This window comes from Nerophis lumbriciformis, linkage group LG24 (genome assembly GCF_033978685.3).
Source record: "Nerophis lumbriciformis linkage group LG24, RoL_Nlum_v2.1, whole genome shotgun sequence".
Taxonomy (NCBI): domain Eukaryota; kingdom Metazoa; phylum Chordata; class Actinopteri; order Syngnathiformes; family Syngnathidae; genus Nerophis; species Nerophis lumbriciformis.
This window is the reverse complement of record NC_084571.2, coordinates 6,369,686-6,395,509: the sequence shown is the minus strand read 5'-3', so window position 1 is coordinate 6,395,509 and position 25,824 is coordinate 6,369,686. Positions and strand designations below refer to the sequence as shown.

The 25,824-nt window shown below is 42.9% G+C and overlaps 2 protein-coding genes across 3 annotated transcripts; one reads left to right on the top strand and one right to left on the bottom strand.

The window, feature by feature from the left end:
• Nucleotides 1-276: 276 nt before the first annotated feature.
• alg1 (ALG1 chitobiosyldiphosphodolichol beta-mannosyltransferase) lies at nucleotides 277-17,370 on the top strand. Of its 2 annotated transcripts, none has more exons than XR_009817482.2 (13): nucleotides 277-577; nucleotides 4,842-4,919; nucleotides 8,379-8,482; nucleotides 8,547-8,695; nucleotides 8,772-8,861; nucleotides 8,931-9,044; nucleotides 14,381-14,502; nucleotides 14,596-14,634; nucleotides 14,702-14,761; nucleotides 16,605-16,715; nucleotides 16,816-16,898; nucleotides 16,975-17,050; nucleotides 17,117-17,188. XR_009817482.2 is itself a non-coding variant. In XM_061981424.1 (13 exons), exons 1-13 carry the CDS (start codon nucleotides 295-297, stop codon nucleotides 17,246-17,248), a joined length of 1,473 nt encoding a protein of 490 aa, XP_061837408.1. In that variant the 5' UTR covers nucleotides 277-294; the 3' UTR covers nucleotides 17,249-17,370. The 2 variants fall into 2 exon arrangements, 1 of the variants encoding a protein (XP_061837408.1); XM_061981424.1 differs by having other exon boundaries at nucleotides 16,784-16,898; nucleotides 17,117-17,370.
• Nucleotides 17,233-25,824, bottom strand: eef2kmt (eukaryotic elongation factor 2 lysine methyltransferase). The gene is made up of 8 exons (XM_061981426.1): nucleotides 25,647-25,824; nucleotides 25,299-25,361; nucleotides 25,154-25,234; nucleotides 24,980-25,081; nucleotides 22,716-22,849; nucleotides 22,365-22,612; nucleotides 17,544-17,693; nucleotides 17,233-17,468 (listed from the first exon to the last, which is right to left on the bottom strand). The coding sequence occupies exons 1-8, from the start codon at nucleotides 25,761-25,763 to the stop codon at nucleotides 17,368-17,370; spliced, it is 996 nt and encodes a 331-aa protein (XP_061837410.1). The 5' UTR covers nucleotides 25,764-25,824; the 3' UTR covers nucleotides 17,233-17,367.

Sequence of the window (25,824 nt, the reverse complement as noted above, 5' to 3'; positions counted from 1 at the left end):
ATAGAGATGTTCGATAATGGCTTTTTTGCCGATTTCCGATATTGTCCAACTCTTAATTACCGATTCTGATATCAACCGATACCGATGTATACAGTCGTGGAATTAACACATTATTATGCCAAATTTTGTCGTGATGCCCCGCTGGATGCATTAAACAATGTAACAAGGTTTTCCAAAAATAAATCAACTCCAGTTATGGAAAAAAAAAATCAATCAATTAAACTACGTGGTCTCTTTAAATCTGTAGTACCGCCTACTTCCGCGTTCCACGTCCTCGCCAAATCCCAAACAAACATGGCGGCGTATTTACGTAGCGTCGCTCTCCCGGCAGCTTTAGCGCTTATTCCGCTGGTCCTGGTTGTGTTTTTTGCCGCAGGTTGGGATTGTTGGTGGCCGCTATTGTCTACGGCGCTTGCCGGCCTGCTCGCTGTGCTTTTGCTGCGGTGGAGGAGCGACGGGACGGAGCGGCAGGTGTGCGTGCTGGTGCTGGGGGACATCGGCCGCAGTCCCCGCATGCAGTATCACGCCTTGTCCCTCAGCAAACATGGTTATCACGTGACTCTGGTCGGATTTTTAGGTAACATTTCATCCCCATTATATTGACATGATCTTTTTTTTTTTATTAATTGATGTTTTATTTATCTCCTTCATTGATTTAGACTTAGACTTAGACAAACTTTAATGAACCACAAGGGAAATTGTTCCACACAGTAGCTCAGTTACAATGATGGAAAGTGTAAGGATGGAAAGGACAGTGCAGGTATAAATACACTAAATATAGCGATATAAAATATAACATATATATACGTAATATTTACATAATATGCACAGTATATTATATATACTGATATATTATGTCTATATCATATATACAATATATAACAATTACCATGTACAATATTACAGTATATATGACAGCTGCAGCATAAAATAGAGCATACATCCAGCAGAAAATAGACAAAAAACAAAGAAGTAGCTAACATACAGGTAAAAGCCAGTAAATTAGAATATTTTGAAAAACTTGATTTATTTCAGTAATTGCATTCAAAAGGTGTAACTTGTACATTATATTTATTCATTGCACACAGACTGATGCATTCAAATGTTTATTTCATTTAATTTTGATGATTTGAAGTGGCAACAAATGAAAATCCAAAATTCCGTGTGTCACAAAATTAGAATATTACTTAAGGCTAATACAAAAAAGGGATTTTTAGAAATGTTGGCCAACTGAAAAGTATGAAAATGAAAAATATGAGCATGTACAATACTCAATACTTGGTTGGAGCTCCTTTTGCCTCAATTACTGCGTTAATGCGGCGTGGCATGGAGTCGATGAGTTTCTGGCACTGCTCAGGTGTTATGAGAGCCCAGGTTGCTCTGATAGTGGCCTTCAACTCTTCTGCGTTTTTGGGTCTGGCATTCTGCATCTTCCTTTTCACAATACCCCACAGATTTTCTATGGGCCTAAGGTCAGGGGAGTTGGCGGGCCAATTTAGAACAGAAATACCATGGTCCGTAAACCAGGCATGGGTAGATTTTGCGCTGTCTGCAGGCGCCAAGTCCTGTTGGAACTTGAAATCTCCATCTCCATAGAGCAGGTCAGCAGCAGGAAGCATGAAGTGCTCTAAAATTTGCTGGTAGACGGCTGCGTTGACCCTGGATCTCAGGAAACAGAGTGGACCGACACCAGCAGATGACATGGCACCCCAAACCATCACCCAACCATGCAAATTTTGCATTTCCTTTGGAAATCGAGGTCCCAGAGTCTGGAGGAAGACAGGAGAGGCACAGGATCCACGTTGCGTGAAGTCTAGTGTAAAGTTTCCACCATCAGTGATGGTTTGGGGTGCCATGTCATCTGCTGGTGTCGGTCCACTCTGTTTCCTGAGATCCAGGGTCAACGCAGCCGTCTACCAGCAAGTTTTAGAGCACTTCATGCTTCCTGCTGCTGACCTGCTCTATGGAGATGGAGATTTCAAGTTCCAACAGGACTTGGCGCCTGCAGACAGCGCAAAATCTACCCGTGCCTGGTTTACGGACCATGGTATTTCTGTTCTAAATTGGCCCGCCAACTCCCCTGACCTTAGCCCCATAAAAAATCTGTGGGGTATTGTGAAAAGGAAGATGCAGAATGCCAGACCCAAAAACGCAGAAGAGTTGAAGGCCACTATCAGAGCAACCTGGGCTCTCATAACACCTGAGCAGTGCCAGAAACTCATCGACTCCATGCCACGCCGCATTAACGCAGTAATTGAGGCAAAAGGAGCTCCAACCAAGTATTGAGTATTGTACATGCTCATATTTTTCATTTTCATACTCTTCAGTTGGCCAACATTTCTAAAAATCCCTTTTTTGTATTAGCCTTAAGTAATATTCTAATTTTGTGACACACGGAATTTTGGATTTTCATTTGTTGCCACTTCAAATCATCAAAATTAAATGAAATAAACATTTGAATGCATCAGTCTGTGTGCAATGAATAAATATAATGTACAAGTTACACCTTTTGAATGCAATTACTGAAATAAATCAAGTTTTTCAAAATATTCTAATTTACTGGCTTTTACCTGTAGAAGCGGTCAGGTAATAGACAATTATAATCTATTGCTGTATGGCGAGTGATTATACAGCTGGATGGAGTGCGGAAAGAAGGAGTTCTTGAATCGAACACTGAGGGAAACGAAGCTGAAGGAGCTTGTTGGAGTATGAACTCCGCTGTCCCTCAATTGTCTGGTGGAGTATGTGGGCAGGATTGTCCATGATGGCCAGCAGTTTGTCCAGTGTCCTATCCCTCACTGACACAAATGCCTCCAACTGCTTGCCAATAGTTTGGCCAGCTTTCCGGATCAGGGGCCGTATTTATCAAGCGTCTTAGAATTACTCCGAAGAAGTCTGCTAAGAGTTGACTTATGAGTAAAGAAATTCTTCGCTGAAAGCTGCACTTAAAAGTTAGTTATCAAGCGTCTTACTCACACTTCCAGCGAAGTGTAGGACTGAATCTTAAGTGTCACACTCAGAGCTGAATTACGACATTACTATGTGCCGTAAACGGAATTTTAGGTGACGTCATTTCTGTGTCCATAGAAATGACCAATCACGGAAGGGAATCCCTTGTCTAAGAATAAAGAAATATCTTAGTAATATTTAAGTGGACAATGGGAGTGTGTATTTTGACAATAAACTACAAAATAATACAAAACAAACAAACAATATTGGCAATGAATCAAAAACAAAAGTTTCCTTTTCTTTCCAATTCATTTTCCCAGTGGCGAGATATCGAAGCATTGTGATGACCTTTAGTTCTGCTGTGAAAGCTCTGCTGCGTGATGTTGCTGATGAGATGACGCCCCTTATTAAATCTGTGACAAAAATAATACCCGCTCTGTCTAAATGATACCGTTTGATCAGCTGCTCGTCATCGAACAAAACCAGGACATCCCTCCGCTCCCTGAACCTTCGCGCACGTCTCTCTCGCCTCAGTGCCATCCCCTGCTGGCAACTCCTAACCACTTAGGACACCTCTGAAGGTCTCTTAAATATCGTGGAGACTAGGAGTGATTCTGAGACTTAAGAAAGTTGATAAATAGCTTTTATTCTTAAGTTTGAGAGTAGGACTAAATTTCGCAAATTCTCAGGACTTAAGTGTAAAATGGCACTCTAAGACGCTTGATAAATACGACCCCAGTTTGTCAATCCGGTTTGAGTCCCTTTTGCTGGTGCTGCTGCCCCAAAAAAACACTGCAAAGTACAGGGCACTGGCCACAACAGACTGATAAAATATCTCCAACAGCTTGCTGCACACATTAAAGGACCTAAGCTTCCTCAGGAAAAAGAGTCTGCTCATGCCCTTCTTGTAAACAGCTTTGCAGTTGTCCTTCCAGTCCAGTCTGCTGTTCAAGTGGACTCCCAGGTACTTGTACTGCCCCACTAGTGCCACATCCCAGCCCTGGATCTTGATGGGCTCCACAGGGGTCATTCTCTTCTTGAAGTCGATGACCCGCTCCTTGGTCTTGTCCACATTAAGGACCAGATGGTTCGCCTGAGACCACTCCACAAAATCAGCGATCAGTGTCCTGTACTCCAATGATGTGCATTTTTGATCAATAGACAATTAAACTTAAGCAACTAAACACATATTTACACACCTATGCTTGAGAAGGAACAGGATGAAGAAAATGTTATATTTCCTGCCCCCTTCAACATAATAAGTAGTCCTACTTAATGGATAGCCCAGATTCACAAGCATACAAACCAAACAAATACATCCAAATATAATGAAAACAAACAAAAAAAACAAGTGCAAAACTTCATGAAGTACAAACCGAACAAAAAAAGTAATATACACCTCACGGGATCATACAAAACAAATACAAAACCAGACAAAAAATAAGTAAAATAATAAATACAAAGCAAAATGTAGACACTTAAGGCTGTCCATATGATCTTATTGTTCTGTCTTTTATATATTTTTTTCAATTGGAACATATTTCTACAATCTTTTATCTCATTGTAAAGAGAATTCCATAGTTTAACCCCCACCACTGATATACACATTTGTTTTAAAGTTGTCCTTGAATACTGATGTTTGAAATGACCTTTTCTTCTATGCTCTTCATTCTCAGAAGTGATGACAATCTTTTTTTGTAAATTTGCTGGTAATGTTTTACTTTTAGCCTTAAACATAACACATAATGTCTGTAACTTTACTAGCTCCTGTAGTTTCAATCAACCAGAATTTACACATTTATTTGCAGTTCCGGTCAAATATTAGGACACACTTTCTCATGGAATTCAATTGCTATTTATTGTTATTTTCACACAATATTATTTTTTTGCAGACAGCAAACCTCACAAGGATGTGCTGAGAGAGGAGAGAATTCACATCATCGCAGTCGCAGAGGTGAAAGGCATCAGAGGTATCTGCTTTTATGCTTTTTATTGATTATCAGTGTTGGCGCAAGGAATCTTCAAAATGGGGTCCCAGGGACCCCATCAAGTCATAAAAATGGGGTCCCACAGTAAATTTATGGGCTCCCACTTTTTTGTAAGCGTTTTGAAAACATATGATAAATGTATGCATTATCCTGTGATATATCACATTCTATATTGTGTTTTGGAAGAAGGTTGTCATAAACGTTACTTAATTCATTAAAAAAATAACACAAAAGAAAATAAATGCAGTATTTGTGTTCGATAAAACTTTTGGCGAATAAACATTTAAGAAACTGTACCGGAAAGTGCATTACTTTGAAGTCGACCAGTAATAAATAATTAATCATTTGACCCGGCAAATATACCGTATTTTCCGGACCATAGGGCGCACTGGATTATAAGGCGCACTGCCCATGAATGCCATCCATCCATCCATTTTCTACCGCTTGGTCTATTTTTAATCTTTTTTCATATATTAGGTGCACCGGATTATAGGGCGCATTAAAGGAGTCATATTTGGGTTTTTTTCTAAATGTAAAACACTTCCTTGTGGTCTACATCAGTGGTCCCCAACCACCGGTCCGGGTACCGGTACTGGTTCGTGACGCATTAGCTACCGGGCCGCAGAGAAGCGTTAAATAATTCATAAAGGACTGCATTTTCTCCGACCTTAAAGGCCTACTGAAACCCACTACTACCGACCACGCAGTCTGATAGTTTATATATCAATGATGAAATCTTAACATTGCAACACATGCCAATACGGCCGGGTTATCTTACTAAAGTGCAATTTTAAATTTCGCGCGAAATATCCTGCTGAAAACGTCTCGGTATGATGACGTCTGCGCGTGACGTCACAGATTGTAGAGGACATTTTGGGACAGCGTGGTGGCCAGCTATTAAGTCGTCTGTTTTCATCGCAAAATTCCACAGTATTCTGGACATCTGTGTTGGTGAGTCTTTTGCAATTTGTTCAATGAACAATGGAGACAGCAAAGAAGAAAGATGTAGGTGGGAAGCGGTGTATTGCGGGCGGCTGCAGCAACACAAACACAGTCGGTGTTTCATTGTTTACATTCCCGAAAGATGAAAGTCAAGCTTTACCATTGGCCTGTGGAGAACTGGGACAACAGAGACTCTTACCAGGAGGACTTTGAGTTGGATACGCAGACACGGTACCGTGAGTACGCATGCAGCTGCGGCTTCCAAACATTTGATCGCTTGCCCGTACGTGCGTGCCGCTATGTGCATGTCACGTACGTAACTTTGGGGACTTTGGGGAAATATATGTGCTGTATGAACTTTGGGGAGGTGAACGGTACTTTGGGCTGTGGGATTGAGTGAGTTGTGCAAGTGTTTGAGTTGTATTGGCGGGTTTTATGGACGGGAGGGGGGAGGTGTTTGTTATGCAGGATTAATTTGTGGCATATTAAATATAAGCCTGGTTGTGTTGTGGCTAATAGAGTATATATATGTCTTGTGTTTATTTACTGTTTTAGTCATTCCCAGCTGAATATCAGGTCCCAGCCGCCTCTCAAAGCATCTTCCCTATCTGAATCGCTCAAAATGCCCTCTAGTCCTTCACTCTCACTTTCCTCATCCACAAATCTTTCATCCTCGCTCAAATTAATGGGGAAATCGTCGCTTTCTCTGTCCGAATCGCTCTCGCTGCTGGTGGCCATGATTGTAAACAATGTGCGGATGTGAGGAGCTCCACAACCTGTGACGTCACGCTACTCGTCTGCTACTTCCGGTACAGGCAAGGCTTTTTTATCAGCGACCAAAAGTTGCGAACTTTATCGTCGATGTTCTCTACTAAATCCTTTCAGCAAAAATATGGCAATATCGCGAAATGATCAAGTATGACACATAGAATGGACCTGCTATCCCCGTTTAAATAAGAAAATCGCATTTCAGTAGGCCTTTAACTTTGGTCTGTCCCACTAGACACACCAATAAGCTTGTTTATAACTGTACAATAAAACTCCTCATAGGAAGTTGTTATTTTTGTTATAACTTTGGGACATGATACAATGCACATTAGTGAACATATCAAATATAAATGTGACAGATTGTAGCCAAAGGCTGATTCCTATCTGTATCGCATTGCAAAGAAACAAGCCCAGTGCTCCCACTCATTCAGCTTTATAGTGAGTTGTTTTTTTGCTGTGTTTATCTGGCACAAGTGGAAAGCCGCTCCCTGAAAATAATGCCTACATTAAACCGGTCCGTGGTGCAAAAGAGGTTGGGGACTACTAGTCTACATAACATGTAATGGTGGTTCTTTGGTCAAAATGTTGCATAGATTATGTTTTACAGATCATCTTCAAGCCGCTTTCTGACAGTCTCTTCCAGATGCGCCGTTTTGTGGGCGGTCTTATTTACGTGGCTCACCTTCGATAACGTCTTCTCCCCGTCATCTTTGTTGTAGCGGTTTAGCGTGCAAGGACTGGAGTTGAAGAAGTGTCAAAAGATGGAGCTAACTGTTTTAATGACATTCAGACTTCACTTAAATCGACAACAGAGCAGCGTCTCCTCATCCGGAAACAACAACACAGGAAATGTGTCCCATGAAAAACCGTCCGACCGGAACTCTAATAACTAAAGTTACTTGGGTGAATAATGTAAACTCACTACACCGGTATGTTTTAGCGTTTTCATGGCGCGTTTACTGACAGATATAAGTAAGAACTTTACACTACTTTATATTAGAAATGGCACTAAAACATTTACTACTAAAACATTTTGATAGATTTTGAGCGCCATGTGTAAAGTTCTATATTTTCAATGGAACATTTAAAATGTTGGTGTTGTTGACGTGAGACTTATCCCTTATGTTTGACTGCCATCTACTGGTCACACTTATAATTACACCCTGTACCAAATAAAATAGTGCAGCGTCCCGGAAGAGTTGGTACTGCAGGGAATTCTGGGTATTTGTTCTGTTGTGTTTATGTTGTGTTGCGGTGCATATTCTCCCGAAATGTGTTTGTCATTGTTGTTTAGTTTGGTTTCACAATATGGCACATGTTTATGACTGTGTTGGCATTGTTTTGATATGGCCACCCTTAATCTGACATGTATGGCTGTTGAGTAAGAATGCCCTTCATTTACTTGTACATGTAATGTTCTAAAGCAACATGACAGCTTTTCTTGACATCGTGGATTTAATATCATTATCACCCTTTCCAATGCGTCAATAGCATTGAGGTGGGTGAGCTCATTCTTGTAGGCTATAGTCCGGAAAATACGGGAAACAGAACGCCGGCGGAAAGCGATAATCGGAAGTCCTCGGGATGCAAGGACTTCCGGAATTTCGCGACCTTTCTGATTTCAATGCGTAAAAAGACACAAAAAGTGCGTTAACGCCAACACTGATTATTATCAATATGGTCATTGATTTTCACGCTGTGTTCACCTTAATGCTCGCTCTTTCCTTCCAGGGGGCCCAAAGATCCTGACATACGTGACGAAAGTCCTCGTCCAGTTTGTGCAGCTTCTGGTGGTGCTGCTGAGAATGAAGCTGCAGGCTCAAATCCTAATGCAGGTTGGCGGCACTCGCAGTCACGTGACTTGTCAGGTGAGGCAAACGTCCCACTTTTGTTTCCCAGAATCCCCCTGGTCTGCCCGGTATAGCGGCGGCCTGGCTGGTGTGCGTCCTGCGAGGCAGCCGCTTGGTCATCGACTGGCACAACTACGGCTTCACCATCATGGCGCTCAGCCTGGGCAAAACGCACCTGCTTGTGCGCCTGGCAAAGTGGTCAGAAGTCTGCGCTGTACCTGAATTTTCTAGCATTCGCACCAGTCCTCCAATGACTTCTTTATTCTTGCTGCAGGTATGAACATGTCTTCGGCACCCTGGCGACTCACAACCTGTGTGTGACCAACGCCATGAAGGACGACCTGTGCCGGAACTGGGGCATCAAGTATGATTTATTTTGCTCGAATAATTCATCTTTGCGCACCGCATCACTTTTGCCATTTGACCTCTTCAGGGCGACCACTCTCTACGACAGACCGGCCGCCATTTTTAGGGAGACGCCGCTGAAGGCGCGGCATGAACTTTTTGTGAGGCTTTCACGCACGCTTCCCGTGCTCCAGTGCAGCAGGTGAGTGGCGTTTTGTTTATGTAGAAGTGTCTAATAGTCTTTAACGGCTCACACATGGGTGGGACCAGGGGGGACATCTGCTGCCCGCAACTTTTTATTAAAAAAAAAAAAAAGACAAACAAAGAACAGTTGAAACAGTGGTGCGAGTAAGATAGTGGAACCTGCTTAAGTCGACAACTCGTCTATGTGGACTATCTAGATATCTACACTATATTGCCAAAAGTATTTGGCCACCTGCCTTGACTGACATATGAACTTGAAGTGCCATCCCATTCCTAACCCATAGGGTTCAATATCATGTCGGTCCACCTTTTGCAGCTATTACAGCTTCAACTCTTCTGGGAAGGCTGTTCACAAGGTTGCGGAGTGTGTTTATAGCAATTTTTGACCATTCTTCCAAAAGCAAATTGGTGAGGTCCTGCACTGATATTGGTCGAGAAGGCCTGGCTCTCAGTCTCCGTTCTAATTCATCCCAAAGGTGTTCTATTGGGTTCAGGTCAGGACTCTGTGCAGGCCAGTCAAGTTCATCCACACCAGACTCTGTCATCCATGTCTTTATGGACCTTGCTTTGTCATGTTGGAAAAGGAAGGGGCCCACTCCAAACTGTTCCCACAAGGTTGGGAGCCTGGAATTGTCCAACATGTTTTGGTATCCTGGGGCATTCAGAGTTCCTTTCAATTGAACTAAAGGGCCAAGCCCAACTCCTGAAAAACAACCTCGCACCATAATTCCTCCTCCACCAAATTTCACACTCGGCACAATGCAGTCCAAAATGTACCGTTCTCCTGGCAACCTCCAAACCCAGACTTGTCCATCAATTTGCCAGATGGAAAAGCGTGATTCATCGTCTCCACTGCTCTAGAGTCCAGTGGTGACGTGCCTTACACCACTGCATCCGACGCTTTGCATTGGACTTGGTGATGTAGGGCTTAGATGCAGCTTGTCGGCCATGGAAACCCATTCCATGAAGCTCTCTGCGTACTGTACGTGGGCTAATTGGAAGGTCACATGAAGTTTGTAACTCTGTAGCAACTGACTGTGCAGAAAGTCTTTGCACCATGCGCTTCACCCCTCTCTGTCAGTTTACGTGGCCTACCACTTGGTGGCTGAGTTGCTGTTGTTCCCAAACTCTTCCATTTTCTTATAATAAAGCTGACAGTTGACTTTGGAATATTTGGGAGCGAGGACATTTCACGACTGGATTTGTTGCACAGGTGGCATCCTATGACAGTTCCACGCTGGAAATCACTGAGCTCCTGAGAACGGCCCATTCTTTCACAAATGTTTGTAGAAACAGTCTCCATGCCTAAGTGCTTGATTTTATACACCTGTGGCCGGGCCAAGTGATTAGGACAACTGATTCTCATCATTTGGATGGGTGGCCAAATACATTTGGCAATATAGTGTATCTATCTAGGTCCTGGTCCACTATGTTCTTAATATTACAAGAAAAAATGCCAGCATAGGTCAACGTCATGTGATTACTTTGACAAATGTGTCTGATTATGTCGACATGTTGCATTTTTAACTTCATTATCAGCACCTCCAAGTCCGAGTCTATGGTTCTCGCCCGGAAAAGGGTGGAGTGCCATCTCCGGGTTGGGGAGGAGATCTTGCCCCAAGTGGAGGAGTTCAAGTACCTCGGAGTCTTGTTCACGAGTGAGGGAAGAGTGGATCGTGAGATCGACAGGCGGATCGGTGCGGCGTCTTCAGTAATGCGGACGCTGTATCGATCCGTTGTGGTGAAGAAGGAGCTGAGCCGGAAGGCAAAGCTCTCAATTTACCGGTCGATCTACGTTCCCATCCTCACCTATGGTCATGAGCTTTGGGTTATGACCGAAAGGACAAGATCACGGGTACAAGCGGCCGAAATGAGTTTCCTCCGCCGGGTGGCGGGGCTCTCCCTTAGAGATAGGGTGAGAAGCTCTGTCATCTGGGGAGAGCTCAAAGTAAAGCCGCTGCTCCTCCACATCGAGAGGAGCCAGATGAGGTGGTTTGGGCATCTAGTCAGGATGCCACCTGAGCGCCTCCCTAGGGAGTTGTTTAGGGCACGTCCGACCGTTAGGAGGCCACGAGGAAGACCCAGGACACGTTGGGAAGACTATGTCTCCCGGCTGGCCTGGGAACGCCTCGGGATCCCCCGGGAGGAGCTGGACGAAGTGGCTGGGGAGAGGGAAGTCTGGGCTTCCCTGCTTAGGTTGCTGCCCCCGCGACCCGACCTCGGATAAGCGGAAGAAGATGGATGGATGGATGGATGGATGGATTATCACCAGTATTGGGACTAACGCGTTACTTTGTAACGCGTTACTGTAACGCCGTTAGTTTCGGCGGTAACTAGTAATCTAACGCGCTATTTTTTATATTCAGTAACTCAGTTACCGTTACTACATGATGCGTTACTGCGTTATTTTACGTTATTTTTTATGTAGTATCGGCTAGAAACAGAAGATCTGAGTGTGTTTTATTGGAGCACTGCGGTGGAAAAGAAAAGGCGTGCTTTGTGTGGGTGGGGGAGGGCTCCCATACCGTAGTTGAGGGGCGCAGGGGAGACGTTCCTCCAGGGCCTATGTACGTCTTCGGGGCTAATAACCTTCACTTTACCCGGAAGTGGGTCTTTACAGCTGAGGGTGAATGACGAGGCCGGCGGTTTGTTGCAACTTTGTGACTTTATTGGACGCAGCCATCCACCAAGCTAGAGCACCTGCACGCACTCACTGTCGCCGCTCGCTCACCTCTCTCGCCCACTCACTCACTGACGTCACTCACCTCACATGCTGTCATATCTTAAAGGGCCACACACACACACACACACACACACACACACACATACGCTACTCTCATAACAACTAACAAGACATCATGGTGAAGCCAGAAGTCGAGTTTTTTAAAAGGAGACATTCTCAATACTCTTCTTTTGTCGAGCACAAAGAAAATAACATTTTAGTTAAATGTAAGTTGTCTTGGATCAAAGATCCTATCTACTTAAAGTTAAAGTTAAAGTGCCATTATGTTGCAGCTATTTAAAATAGTTTTGTCAATTTGTTCTGGCCTGAAATAAATTGGCCCTTTGAAACATATCTTTGTCTTTGTGTGTTGTATGTAGACCACATTGCTTTCTGAGTTCAGTGATGCAAATGCATGTCAAGTTGATCAACAGATTGTATTATTCTCCAGTGCAATAACAGTACTGAAATGAAGGCTAAAAGGGCATTAATGGTAGCCTTAAAAAAAAGGGGGGGGGGGAAGAAGTAACTAAATAGTTACTTTTCACAGTAACTCATTACTTTTTGGTGTAAGTAACTGAGTTACTTTTGAAATAAAGTAACTACTAACTGTAACTAGTTACTGGTTTTCAGTAACTAACCCAACACTGATTATCACTAAGCTTTATAGGGAACTGCACTTTTTTGGGAATTTTTCCCATCATTCACAATCCTTATGTAAGACAAGAACACATATGGTTTTATTTTTTTAATGCATTCTAAGTTATAAAATACGGCAATACGGCAAACAATGCAGGTAATAGGAGTACCCTATTCCACTCAAAGTCCTCTAAAAAAACATCCAAAAAGCACCAACAATTCTCCTTTTACAGCGAGATCCGTTTTGTAAATGACTTGACTGAAATAGTATAAATAGTGTGCTTATTGTAGGACAGTTAGATATCAACTGGCTGTCCAGGACTGCTTATATCGCACATGATATCACATAGCTTACGTGCACACGCACACTTATTTTCTTCTGATATCGAGTCGATACCCCTACCAAACATTACTGTACCGTATTTTCCGCACCATTAGCCGCACCTAAAAACCACAAATTTACTCAAAAGCTGACAGTGCGGCTTTTAACCCGGTGCGCTTTATATATGGATAAATATTAAGATTCATTTTCATAAAGTTTCGATCTCGCAACTTAGGTAAACAGCCGCCATCTTTTTTCCCGGTAGAACAGGAAGCGCTTCTTCTTCTACTGTAAGCAACCACCCGCCCCCGGAAGAAGAAGAAAAAGCGCGCGGATATCACCGTACGTTTCATTTCCTGTTTACATCTGTAAAGACCACAAAATGGCTCCTACTAAGCGACAAGGATCCGGTTCATGAAAAGACGCAATCTCTCCATCCGCACACGGATTACTATTTCACAGCAACTGATATTCCTGTGAACCGCACTGTGGATACAACGGGAGCACGTACGGTGAATATTCGCACCACAGGGAATGAGAAGTCATCCTTCACTGTGGTTCTAGCTTGCCATGCTAATGGCCAGAAACTTCCACCCATGGTGATATTCAAAAGGAAGACCTTGCCAAAAGAGACCTTTCCAGCCGGCGTCATCATAAAAGCTAACTCGAAGGGATGGATGAAGAAAAGATGAGCGAGTGGTTAAGGTAAGTTTAAGTTTACGCGAAGAGGCCGGGTGGCTTTTTTCACGCAGCTCTGTCCATGTTGATATACGTATGTTTGTGATTGCACATTTGCGTACATTTTGGGAGTGAACAGAGTTGTTAGAACGCTGGTTTTTAATATATTATTAAAGTTTGACTGACCTATCTGACTGTTTTTTTGACATTCCTTTAGCGCAGTTAGATGCGGCTTACAACATGGGGCGGCTTATTGGTGGACAAAGTTTTGAAATATGCCGTTCATTGAAGGCGCGGCTTTTAACCCAGGGCGCCTTATGGTGCGGAAAATACGTATCTCACAGCAGACACTTGAATGCGGCTCACCAACTCCTCTCCCTTGCACTGGTTGTGCATCTAATGTGCAGGCAAAGCACTACTGCCCCCTATAGTCCAACCCATGAAGCACAGCTCAGAACCGCACACAATTTGTACGCATGTCACTATGATAATACAAGAATCTAAAAAAAAAAAAATATGCACGAATGGAGGAAAACCATGTCTTCAAGGGGCCATAGGTTTAAAAAATCTATTATCAACCTTATCAATAGTTGTCTCTGGACAAAGTCACAAATAAATGTGCTTGGTTTCACTTTTGATTTCGGCTAAGTTGACAACCGCTCATTCTATGACTATCATCCAGTTCGAAGGATGTCATGATCGGAAGGTTCAACTTTACTATTTCTACTACTACTAATAATAATAATAATTCATAATATGCATTGTCAACACAAAAGCTGAGGGTTGTTACTTGATATTTTATCTACATTTAATTGGTGTTAGTTTGCAAACGCTGAATATTATCAAAATGCTTTTTTTTCATGACCTGCTCTGATGCCCTATTTAATTAATCAATTTATAGTTCATTTAGATAACAGTTTAGTAACAATATTTTTGCCCCTTTTCATCGTGTCTATTGTGTTGCGTCCTGCAGGCAGGATGATGATGACAAAGCAGTCGAGGCGACCGTCTTCTCCGTGAGGGACCTCGCCAAGGACACTGTGACGTTAAGGCCGGGCCGACCCGCCCTGCTGATGAGCAGCACAAGCTGGACAAGTGAGTGCACCGTGACTACAAGGTGACTTTGGTCGCATTGAGATGTTGATTGTCCGTGAACTCAACAATCATCACATTGTTTTGCCTCCTCAGAGGATGAGGACTTCTCCATCCTCCTGCAGGCTCTCCAAGGTAACTTCTTTTTCTGCACCAAAAAGAATGTCTTTTCTCAGCGCTGCTCTACTTTTCTGTTTGACAGAATACGAAGGTTTTATTCAAGGAGGGGCGTCTTTGCCGGAGCTCATCTGCATCATCACAGGTAAATGTGCTAATTCCCATAGATTGAGTGTTGGGTTGAACAAAGCCAGCCAATGTCAACTCATTGCCTAGTGCAGCTCTTAAGGTATCAGGGAGTGAGGTTCATAGGATGCACAGCCACGCTAGCCAGCACCCCAAATGTCACTCTCATCTGGGTCACGGCACCAAAGTAACATTTGTATTTCCGCGCATTTCTGCCCAGGGCTTTTAGCTCATTAGCTTGCACTGCTCTTAAGGCATCAGGGAGTGAGGTTCACAGGATGTACAATTGCACAGCCACGCTAGCTGGCATCTGTTACACTCACCCGCTAAACTTTACTCTCATCCGAGACACGGCACCAAATAACAGTTTCTACTCTACACAGTCCAGCCCAGGGCTTTTAGCTCAATAGCTAACACTGCTCTTAAGGTATCAGGGAGTGAGGTTGATAGGATGTATTATTGCACAGCTACGCTAGCTATCATCCTAAATTTCACTTTCATCTGGGTCACGGCACCAAAGTAACAGTTGTATTTCCGCGCAGTTCAGCCCAGGGATTTTAGCTCATTAGCTTGCACTGCTCTTAAGGCACCAGGGAGTGATCACAAGACGTACTATTGCACAGCCACGCTAGCTAGCATCCGTTACACTCACCCGCTAAAATTCACTCTCATCCTAGACACGGCACCAAATAACAGTATTAACTCTACACAGTACAGCGCAGGGCTTTTAGCTCATTAGCTTGCACTGCTCTTAAGGCATCAGGGAGTGAGGTTCACAGGATGTACAATTGCACAGCCACGCTAGCTGGCATCTGTTACACTCACCCGCTAAACTTTACTCTCATCCGAGACACGGCACCAAATAACAGTTTTTACTCTACACAGTCCAGCCCAGGGCTTTTAGCTCAATAGCTAACACTGCTCTTAAGGTATCAGGGAGTGAGGTTGATAGGATGTATTATTGCACAGCTACGCTAGCTATCATCCTAAATTTCACTTTCATCTGGGTCACGGCACCAAAGTAACAGTTGTATTTCCGCGCAGTTCAGCCCAGGGATTTTAGCTCATTAGCTTGCACTGCTCTTAAGGCACCAGGGAGTGATCACAAGACGTACTATTGCACAGCCACGCTAGCTAGCATCCGTTACACTCACCCGCTAAAATTCACTCTCATCCTAGACACGGCACCAAATAACAGTATTAACTCTACACAGTACAGCGCGGGGCTTGTAGCTCATTAGCTAACACTGCTTTTAAGGCATCAGGGGGTGAGGTTCATATGATGGACTATTGCACAGCTACGCTAACTAGCATCCTAAATCCCGCTCTCATCTGGGCCAGGGCACCAAAGTAACAGTTGTATTTCTGCGCAGTTCCGCCCAGGACTTTTAGCTCATTAGCTGGCACTGCCCTTAAGGCACCAGGGAGTGGCGTTCACAGTATGTACTATTGCACAGCCACGCTAGCTGGCATCTGTTACACTTACCCGCTAAACTTCACTCTTATCTGGGACACGACACCAAAGTAACAGTTGTAATTCCCTACAGTTCAGCCCAGGCTTTTTAACTCATTGGCTTGCGCTGCTCTTAAGGCATCAGGAAGTGAGGTTCCCAGGATGTCCTATTGCACAGCCAAGCTAGTAGTCTCCGTTACACTCACTCCCTAAACCTCACTCACATCCGAGTCACGGCCCTGAAGTAATAGCTGTAATTCCACGCAGTCACGGCCAGGGCTTCTAATGCATTGGCTAGCGTTGCTCAACTTAACTCTCAATCGGTGGTCGCTGGTTCGAGCCTTGCGTGCGATGACCGCTATGAAGGGTGATGGTGAGCGGCACATGTGACCTCTCCCTGTCTGTGAAGGCAAAGGTCCTCAGAAGGAACACTACATGAAGACCATTGACTCTCTGAGTCTGAAGCATGTGAAGATCTGCACACCCTGGCTGGAGGCAGAGGACTATCCTGTGTTGTTAGGTGAGTTGACCGTTAAACTCTTTAGCCAGCCAAACCCGTCACTCATCACACCTGTGTGTGTCCTGCAGGTTCGGCTGACTTGGGTGTTTGTCTCCACAAGTCGTCCAGCAATCTGGACCTGCCCATGAAGGTGGTGGACATGTTTGGCTGCTGCCTGCCCGTCTGCGCCATCAACTACAAGTGGTGAGTGCACCTGTTTTGACTCTGTTGACGCCATTGTTCTCCCACATGAGTGAAACCAAGAGTTGTGTACCGTCAGCTTACATGAGCTGGTGAAGCACGAAGACAACGGACTGATCTTCAGAGACGCTCAGCAGCTGGCTGAGCAGCTCAAAGTGAGTTTTCCCAGGAGCGACATTATTATTTCAGGACAGCAGAAGCTCCATCCTGTTTGTTTCCAGTCTCTTCTCTCAGAGTTTACCAACACCTACGGCAGACTTGGCGTCTTCAGGAGGAACCTCCGTGCCAGCAGAGGGCAGCGCTGGGACGACAACTGGGACCAAAATGTCCTTCCGCTTATGTCTTCTTCCTGACCGGACTGGGATTCTTCGCTTTTGTACTACAAGCAGCAATTATGACTGAGCACTAAGAACTTTTCTTCTTCTGCAGAGACACTTTATGGGAACATTTGTAAATAAAACCATCTTTAATGTCACGCGTACAATTGGATCATCTCTATGCTGGAGACTCTGTCGTACTGAAACACGTGACCGACAGCGCCACCGATCACATGATGGCTGATTCCTGCGTCGCCTGTCAAGCACAGAAAAACCAAAGACAAAGTTGAAGCTCCGCCTCCTCTACTGCTGAGAAGAGTGAAGTTGTTACCAAGCTGCTTCTTGAAGCCGCCATACGTCTGTGGATTCCTCACGGTGGAGCAGATGAAGACCTCAGGGGGTACACGCCCCCGTATTGGTCTGACTATTCTGGACAGCAGCTGGGACAGACCCGCTATGACGTCTGGATCGTACACCACGTCTGCAACGAAGAGGAACACAGTCAGCACAGCTCCTTTTTAAGCCGCCCACCTGAGCCAGCACAAACTTGACCTCCAACATTCTAGAACACCTGTCTTGCAAATGAACAAATGTCTTCTACATTTCTAGAACACCTCATCAACATCCGAGGACATCTGACCTCCAACACCAGGTGCATTAATTGAGCAACATTCCAGAATATTTTAACTGCAAAGTTCTAAAAGATCTCACGGGCAAACATTCCAGGACCTCTTAGCTATGGTATTTTTAGATTAGAGGTTCTTTAACTTTTTGCCCCCAAGTACCACCATAAAGACCAACATTTAAATACAGTAGCGTAGTAAGCCTGAGTATTTATTAAAAACAAAGGAGATGTTTTATTCAACAAGTATATTTATTAATATGTTTAACATTACACACAGTTTGAACAGTAACACTGTGTTTGAATATAGGAAAATAACACTAATCACTTAACTGATTCTTTGGCATGCCACTAGATGAAGCACATGTACAACAGTTTGAGAATCACTGCTCTAGAACATCTCACTAGCAAACATTTTAGACTAGCTCATCTGCAACATTCTAGAACACCTGTTTTACTGCATTACAAGACCGCTGAATTTCAATATTCCAAAACACCTGAACAACATTCCAGGATGTCTGATCTGCAAACTTTACTGAGAATATTTCGGAACATTAACTTTCAACATCAATAAAGCAGAGTTCCAGAATATTTGACCTGCAACATTCTAGAACATCTCACTGGCAAATATTTAAAAATAGCAGACATGCAATATTCTAGATTAGAACATCCGTTTTACCGCCTTCCAGGACCACTAAGAGTATTCTAGAACCAACATTCCAGCATACCTGACCTGAAAACTTTAATGGGGCCTTTTAGAACATCTAACCTTCAGCAACGTTCTAGAATATTCAATCTGCAAGATTTTAGAACCTCTCACAAGCAAACATTCATGCATCGCAGACCTGCAACATTCTAGAATATCTTTCTCACCGCATTCCAGGACCTCTTAACTACAATATTCTAGAACATCTGTCCTGTACCCTTTACTGTTACATTTTAGATCCAACCTCGAACAATTCTAGAGCATTTATCAGGAACATTCAATAGGCAAGATTGTAAAACATTGCCATAACAAACATTCTGAACACCTGTCTTGGTGTATTCCAAGGCCTAGCTGCTAATATTCTAGAACACCGGACCAACATCCTAGAAATGACCTTACTGGGACATTTTTGAAACATCTAACCAACATTAAGAGCATTAATTGAGCAACATTCCAGAATATTTTAGCTGCAACATTCTAGAAGATCTCATGAGCAAAAATTCAGGGATAGCAGACCTGCAACATTCTAGAACATCTGTCTTACCATGACATTTTAGCTATAATATTCTAGTACATCTGTCCTGTACCATGTTTGATCTTAAGTCCCACATTCTAAAGCATCTATCAGGAGCATTGCAGAACATAATGCGTATTTTATCGTTTATGCAAGGGGTGTCCAAACTTTTTCCACTGAGGGCCGCACACTGGAAAAATGTAAGCATATGGGGGCCATTTTGATATTTTCCATTGTTAAAATGTATACGACGTAAATATTTTTTTAAGCTTTTGTAACGATGAGGAAGCATAGTTTGCGGCGGTAACCCCAGAGATGCAGAAACTGAAAGTAAAAATAATATATACGGTAATTAACAAAGGCGAATGCAGCTCAGAAGTGCACATGGCACAAAACTTGGTTAGAATTAAACATATAGTGTTAGTAGAGCAGAATAGACTATACGGTATAACTTAACATAGAATAGGCTATGGCAGCTAGGAAGTGCACAATGTCATGACATCACTCACATAGGGAACCAGGTGAACAGGAGATTATGATCCAACCCTGCAGGCATAAATAGGAGCCCGATTGGCAACCGAAAACAGGTGTGGAAGCCAGCGCTCAGTAGCAGACGGGAAGGGACATTACAAAATAAGAGCACTGGACAGGAACAGACATACAAGGAAAAACAACAAGTCTACAACTGTCACGGAGGTCATGTCACCTTTAGGGCTCCTTTTAAGTTTGGTCCTGGGGACCTGAAAGGGTCTCAATAATAAAAGTTTTAAAATTAAGTCATAACACAATATTATTTGTATTACTTTTAAAACTTACATTTTTAGACCAACGTCAGATCTATCTGTTGATATAAAAATGTTGTTTCATGTTTTATGCCCTTTTTTCAGAGAAAACCGTGTTTTTATGGAAAAAATAACAAAATAAATAAAATTAAAAGTGGAGCGTTTGGAGTAACTGGAAACTTGAATATGTCAATAATTCATAACAACATTGACTTTCATTCATTATTATTTTTTGAGCAATGAGGTTAAAAGAAAAAACAGCCTGCATGGCAGCTTTGTGTTATTAGAGTAAACTTTGCAATGTTTTCTTGTTACATATTCCACCTGTTAAGTCTTTTAATCTACTTCTTATTGTGTTTTTTTGTAATTATATCTTAAAGGGCTGCGAGCCATAAAAAAAATTAGCTGCGAGCTGCAAACAGCCACTGGGCCACACTTTGGACAACATTGATATATGCCATTGGAGAACATCACACTAGCAAACACTCTGGCATAGCTGACCTGCAACATTCTAGAAAATGTTGCAGATCAGAACCGCATTTCAGAACCTCTAAGCTACAATATTCTAGAAAACTGGTCTGATCTGTCATGATTTAATTTGAAATACTCTAGAACAGCAGTGTCCAGCGGCACATTCTATAAATACTATTAACAAAACAACATAAAAGTGGAATAAAAGAGCAAACAGGTGAAATGTAACAAGAAAAAGTTGCAATGTTGACTCTAATAACACAAAGTTAAAAAAAAAATAGCGAATCAAAATCAATGTTATAAATTGTTGACCTATTGCTTGTATTCCGCCACGTGACTTCTTCCCGGAAGTGAAAAACTGGTGGTCAACTAAGCCAAGATGGCGGTTGTGCATCAAGCAGAATGCAAACTATCGGAGTACACAAGGGGCCGAGATCTTCCGGCAAAAAGCAGATACAAGCAAAAAAAATCAAACAATGCAACGCAATAGATCTCTATACTTTATCAAAAAATATTTGTCGAGTGATACCAAGATTTATCCGTTGGTGGAGTTCCCAGACATATCGAACTATAGTGCTCCAGACGTCATTCTACACGACAAAACAGATGAAAACTTGTAAAAGCATGGAGGTCTACAACTTCTTTGTGTGTGGCTGGGTCAAAGACATTGGTATCAAGACTCTACCGGATAAATATGCATCATTTTTGCTCGGGTAAGTTTGCATTTCATGATTTAACTTTGCGTCTTGCAAAGTAAACAAACTAGCACCCGACAGCTGACACCCGTGACTGAATATCCATTTAACAAACTTAACAATTGCTGAATCATCACCATATTTTTATTATTGTCCTGTTGCCATATGTACTCTGACACTTGGATACAAAATAAACAAGAGGGGAGATGTAGATGTAGAATGATGCTTTCCTGACAAAGCATCATTGACTCTGTTTTTCTGTTAAAAATTAAAATACAATTGATATCAAGATAATACTTCAATGGGAAATACTCAACAAGTAAAGTATATTAGAAGTATATCAAACAAACCTTTAATGAAGTGGTCACTGCAAACTAATGTGTTCTTCGACTCTGCTCCCTTGGACTGGAGTGTGTGCTACTTTTCTAGTCATTTTGTAAAATCTTGCACTCTTCTGCCCTTTTTGATAACCTTTCCAGGAACTCTCAAGAAACCTTTATCATTTCCGCGATTTGAATGGTTTGTCTAGCCGAAGACAACGCAAGCATAGGGCATTTTTTTCTTCGAGAGAGGCTAACTGGCGCCTAGTACCCACTGAGAACAGCTAGCTTGACCACCATGCATATTTAATGAACCGGACGTGACGTCGTGAAAATCCAAGCAATTACTTCACATGAAATATTCCACTTTGAAATATTTTTGGGGGGAAAATATTGCATATTTTGTGTGTTCGCCAAAATAAAAACTAAGTTTACCTTGACAAAAAGGGCATAAAGCAAATGATAAACCTTGGAAGAAATAATAAAAACTTACAGTATAATTGACGGATAGTGCAATTTATTTGGAGATTTAAAAGTTAAAGAAAATAGTATGACTTCTTTTTTATACTTATGAGTGGGGCTTTTTTGGATCCAAAATAATTCTAGTGGATTTTTTTTTTTAACTGTCATTGCTCAAAAAAAATAATGCATTAAAATCTATATTGTTATGAAATATTGACCTATTTAAGCCAGGCTGTAATTACTTCACATTAAATATTCCACTTGGAAACATTTTTTGGGTAAAATATTCCATATTTTATGTGTTATACCTGAAGGTGATCTGGAGATTTAAGCTTTGAAATATATATATATATATATATATATATATATATATATGACTTATCTTCAACATTTTTATGACTGAGATCCTTCTGGGTCCCCAGGACCAAACTTGAGGGGAGCTGTAAAGGTTTTAGAAAATCAATTTATTGTATTGGTTTTGAAAATGAAAAATATCAAAATGGCCCCTGCATGTTTGAATTTGTCAGTGTGCGGCCCTCAGAGTAAAAAGTTTGGACACCCCTGTTCTGGAGCATCTAACCTGCAGCGATGACCACGTCGGCGCCGATCTCGTCCAAGCGTTCTTCCGTCACGTCGGTCCAGTCCAGCTGTTCCACGCTGACCTCAGGGGTCGTGTCATCCTCCAGGAGTCCGTTGAGCCGGACGTTGTCCTCCAGTCTCTGCAGGACGCTGCGGTGAGCGTCGCTGAAGACGTACTTGGACGGGCTGCAGGAGCGACACACGGTCACACCGGTCAAGCCCAAGCCGCTGCCCAGCTCCAGAATCTTCCTGCAGAGGCAAAAAAAAGGTTTGTTGGGCGGTCCTTGCTCCGGTCGTGGAGGTTCTGACTCTCAACAAGTTGCTGTAGGGCCACTCAACAACGAGCTGGTACCGGCTAGTGAACGTCTGCGGGTGGTCCAAGGCCCACTCGGCCAGGTAAAGGGCGGCTTCCCAGGTCACCAGCCCTGTCGTCCCTTCTGAGATCAGTGCCCGGTTCTCCAACAAGCTGACGGTGCCGCCACACGGCTGCAAGACAAAGTCAACAAGGACGCCCTTTATTATGTGACGGACAACTAGACATCGACCGATTATCAACCGGGCCGATTATTGGTGCATTTTACGTATAATATATATATATAAAGTTAAAAGTACCACTGATGGTCTCACACACACACACACACACACACACACACTAGATGTGGTGAAATTACCCCCTGCATTTGACCCATCCCCTTGTTCCACCCCATGGGAGGTGAGGGGAGCAGTGAGCAGCAGCGGTGGCCACGTTTGGGAATCATTTTGGTGATTTAACCCCCAATTCCAACCCTTGATGCTGAGTGCCAAGCAGGGAGGTAATGGGTACACACATATGATACCAGTATTTAGTGTATAAAAAATAATTGAGCATTACCCACTGCTCAAGCACCAGCCCTTTTTTTTCACGGCCACGCCCCCACCCTTCCTTTTTCTCTCTCCTGCAGTTCTGGTCTCCAACAGTACGTCTCCTCTGCTTACCTGTCTTTAATTTCTTTGTGGGGCGGCATAGCTCAGTTGGTAGAGTGGCCGTGCCAGCAACTTGAGGGTTCCAGGTTCGATTCCCGCTTCCGCCATCCTAGTCACTGCCGTTGTGTCCTTGGGCAGGACACTTGACCCACCTGCTCCCAGTGCCACCCACACTGGTTTAAATGTAACTTAGATATTGGGTTTCACTATGTAAAGCGCTTTGAGTCACTACAGAAAAGCGCTATATAAATATAATTCACTTCCCTTCACTTTGTCGGGAAATCCAGTTTTTGTCTTTCTTTCCTGGCCTCTCCCCGATCCTGTTTTGTTTGTTTTGGCTACTGCAGCGATGGAGTCGCTCAACAAGCCTCTGTCCGCAACACCCGTAGCGTGGGCTCGTTGTAAGTGCGCCCCGAGTTTCATGTTCCGTGATCCAATCAAACAACGCGGCAAAGATGGACGGACGTTAACGCGACAGAAAAGATATCACTGCCAAAAATCTGAATTTTGTGTAAATATTTTTGACAAATAGGAGATTATTATATAAGTAATGAAGAGCAGGCAGCAGCTCACACATTCTCATACGTTCTGTAACACCCCGGAAGAAATTATGTCAAAAAATGTCCCAACTCGATAATTTACATGAAGGAGCCGAGACATGTTTTTATTTTGATTTTCACAATATTTCAGGGTTCCTTACAAAGAAACCTTACAATGTATTAAATCCAAAAACTGCTATAAAACTGAGTGGATGGCGAGTTATTGTGATGTATAGCTATGTCGTTATTTTACCAATTTTCCCAGGAGAGTTGCCATATTTTGAAATGCAAATGTTGATGCTCCTCTTAGACACACGTATTAAAAGGTGTTAGATGTTTTTGCTGATAAATTAACCATAACATTAGCGCCGCATAAAACATGTCGCTACTGGTCCCAGGTTTCCTAAAAAATAATGTAAAAAAAAACAACTTAAAGCCTTGTCCAGATTTTTAGTGGCATACTATTCATGTTTAAATAACTTTTACTGCAAATGAATATCGGCTTCAAACATCGGTTAGCCGCTTCCTTGACTACTAATAATCGGTATCGGCCCTGAAAAAGACATATTTGTCGATCTTGTGGAGAATGCATATATGTTTAAGAGTTATTTCTTTATTCATAGTCATGTTTAGATCAGCTAGAGTTTTTCCATTTGTACTCTTTCTGTGTTTGTATCTTATGTCCGCAAGTAAACTGTGTGCTTTACCTTGAAGGCTTGGAATGTGGGAGTTGGAGTACTCCCTTTAAATCGTATCTGTATTATAACAATGAGGCTGTATTCCTTTTTGGACCGGGTGGGGGCTGTTTTCCTATTCAAGAAGTTGTCTCTTTCCGTTTGAATGTTAGACCATTTCGAGATGCCGGTATGACCGTATTGGTGTGGGCTGGTCTCCTAAAGCTTTAGTAAAACTTGATAATATTCCTATTCTGTCTTGATGGTCCTTCTTACTCTGCATATATGTCATCTAAAGAACTAGGGATTGACCAGTGACTTTAATTCCCTGGGAAGGAATGCTGATCAGACGCATCAATCTCTGCTGTGTGTGTGTGTGTGTGTGTGTGTGTGTGTGTGAGTGTGAGTGTGTGTGTGAGTGAGAGAGGAGACTGTGGTACCAGTAAGAAAGTTCTGTATCCTTCCGCTGCTTCCTGGGCCGACACCACCTCCGCCAGGGAGTCGTACAGCTCGTCCAGAGGCTCACAGTCAGCCGCCTCCACCTGCAGCCGTAAACCAAACCGTTACCAATCGTTTTAACGCCCTCAGCGGGAACAGGCCGATGGGACACTGACCCGTCTGATCAGCTCGGACAGAAACAACTTCCTGTATCGTGCTGACGGGGGGAAATTCTTGCACAGCCGGTGAAGACAAGTCTAACCAAAACAGGAAACGCAATCAATCCTGTGTCTCAGATTATTTATCAACATGAATAATTACCTGTTTGAGGACAGCCAGGATTATTTGTGACGATTCGCTGCGTTCCAAGTCCTTTTCTAAAACCTGAAAAGGCAGAAATAAACATTTAATGACTAAGGTAATGATGAAATGTTCAGATAATGATGCTCACAGCCAGTATTAGTAGTACAGCATTGGCATATTCGCCTTATAAAATAAAATGTGGATATTTGCTGGAAATCTAGCCTGAAACGTAATTATGACCAAGCAGAAAGAATTGTAAGAATGTAATCGTGTCAGATATAAAAGCAGTCACTCTCGCTCAACTAGTTAGGTGAAGTTATGTAAATACATACTTCGGAGTAACGGTACGGAGTAAAATGTACTCACAGTCCAGGGAAATGAAGCAAGACGACTTGTAGAGAAAAAACGAGCCTTAAATTGTTTTAAGAATTCGTCTTCGTTTTCATTTCTCGGGCGTTTTTCGTTTGATTCTGCGACCATCATCTTTCATTTGCCTCTTTTTAATTTTCTTCCTTGAGGCACCTTCCTTGTCCTTCGTCGAACT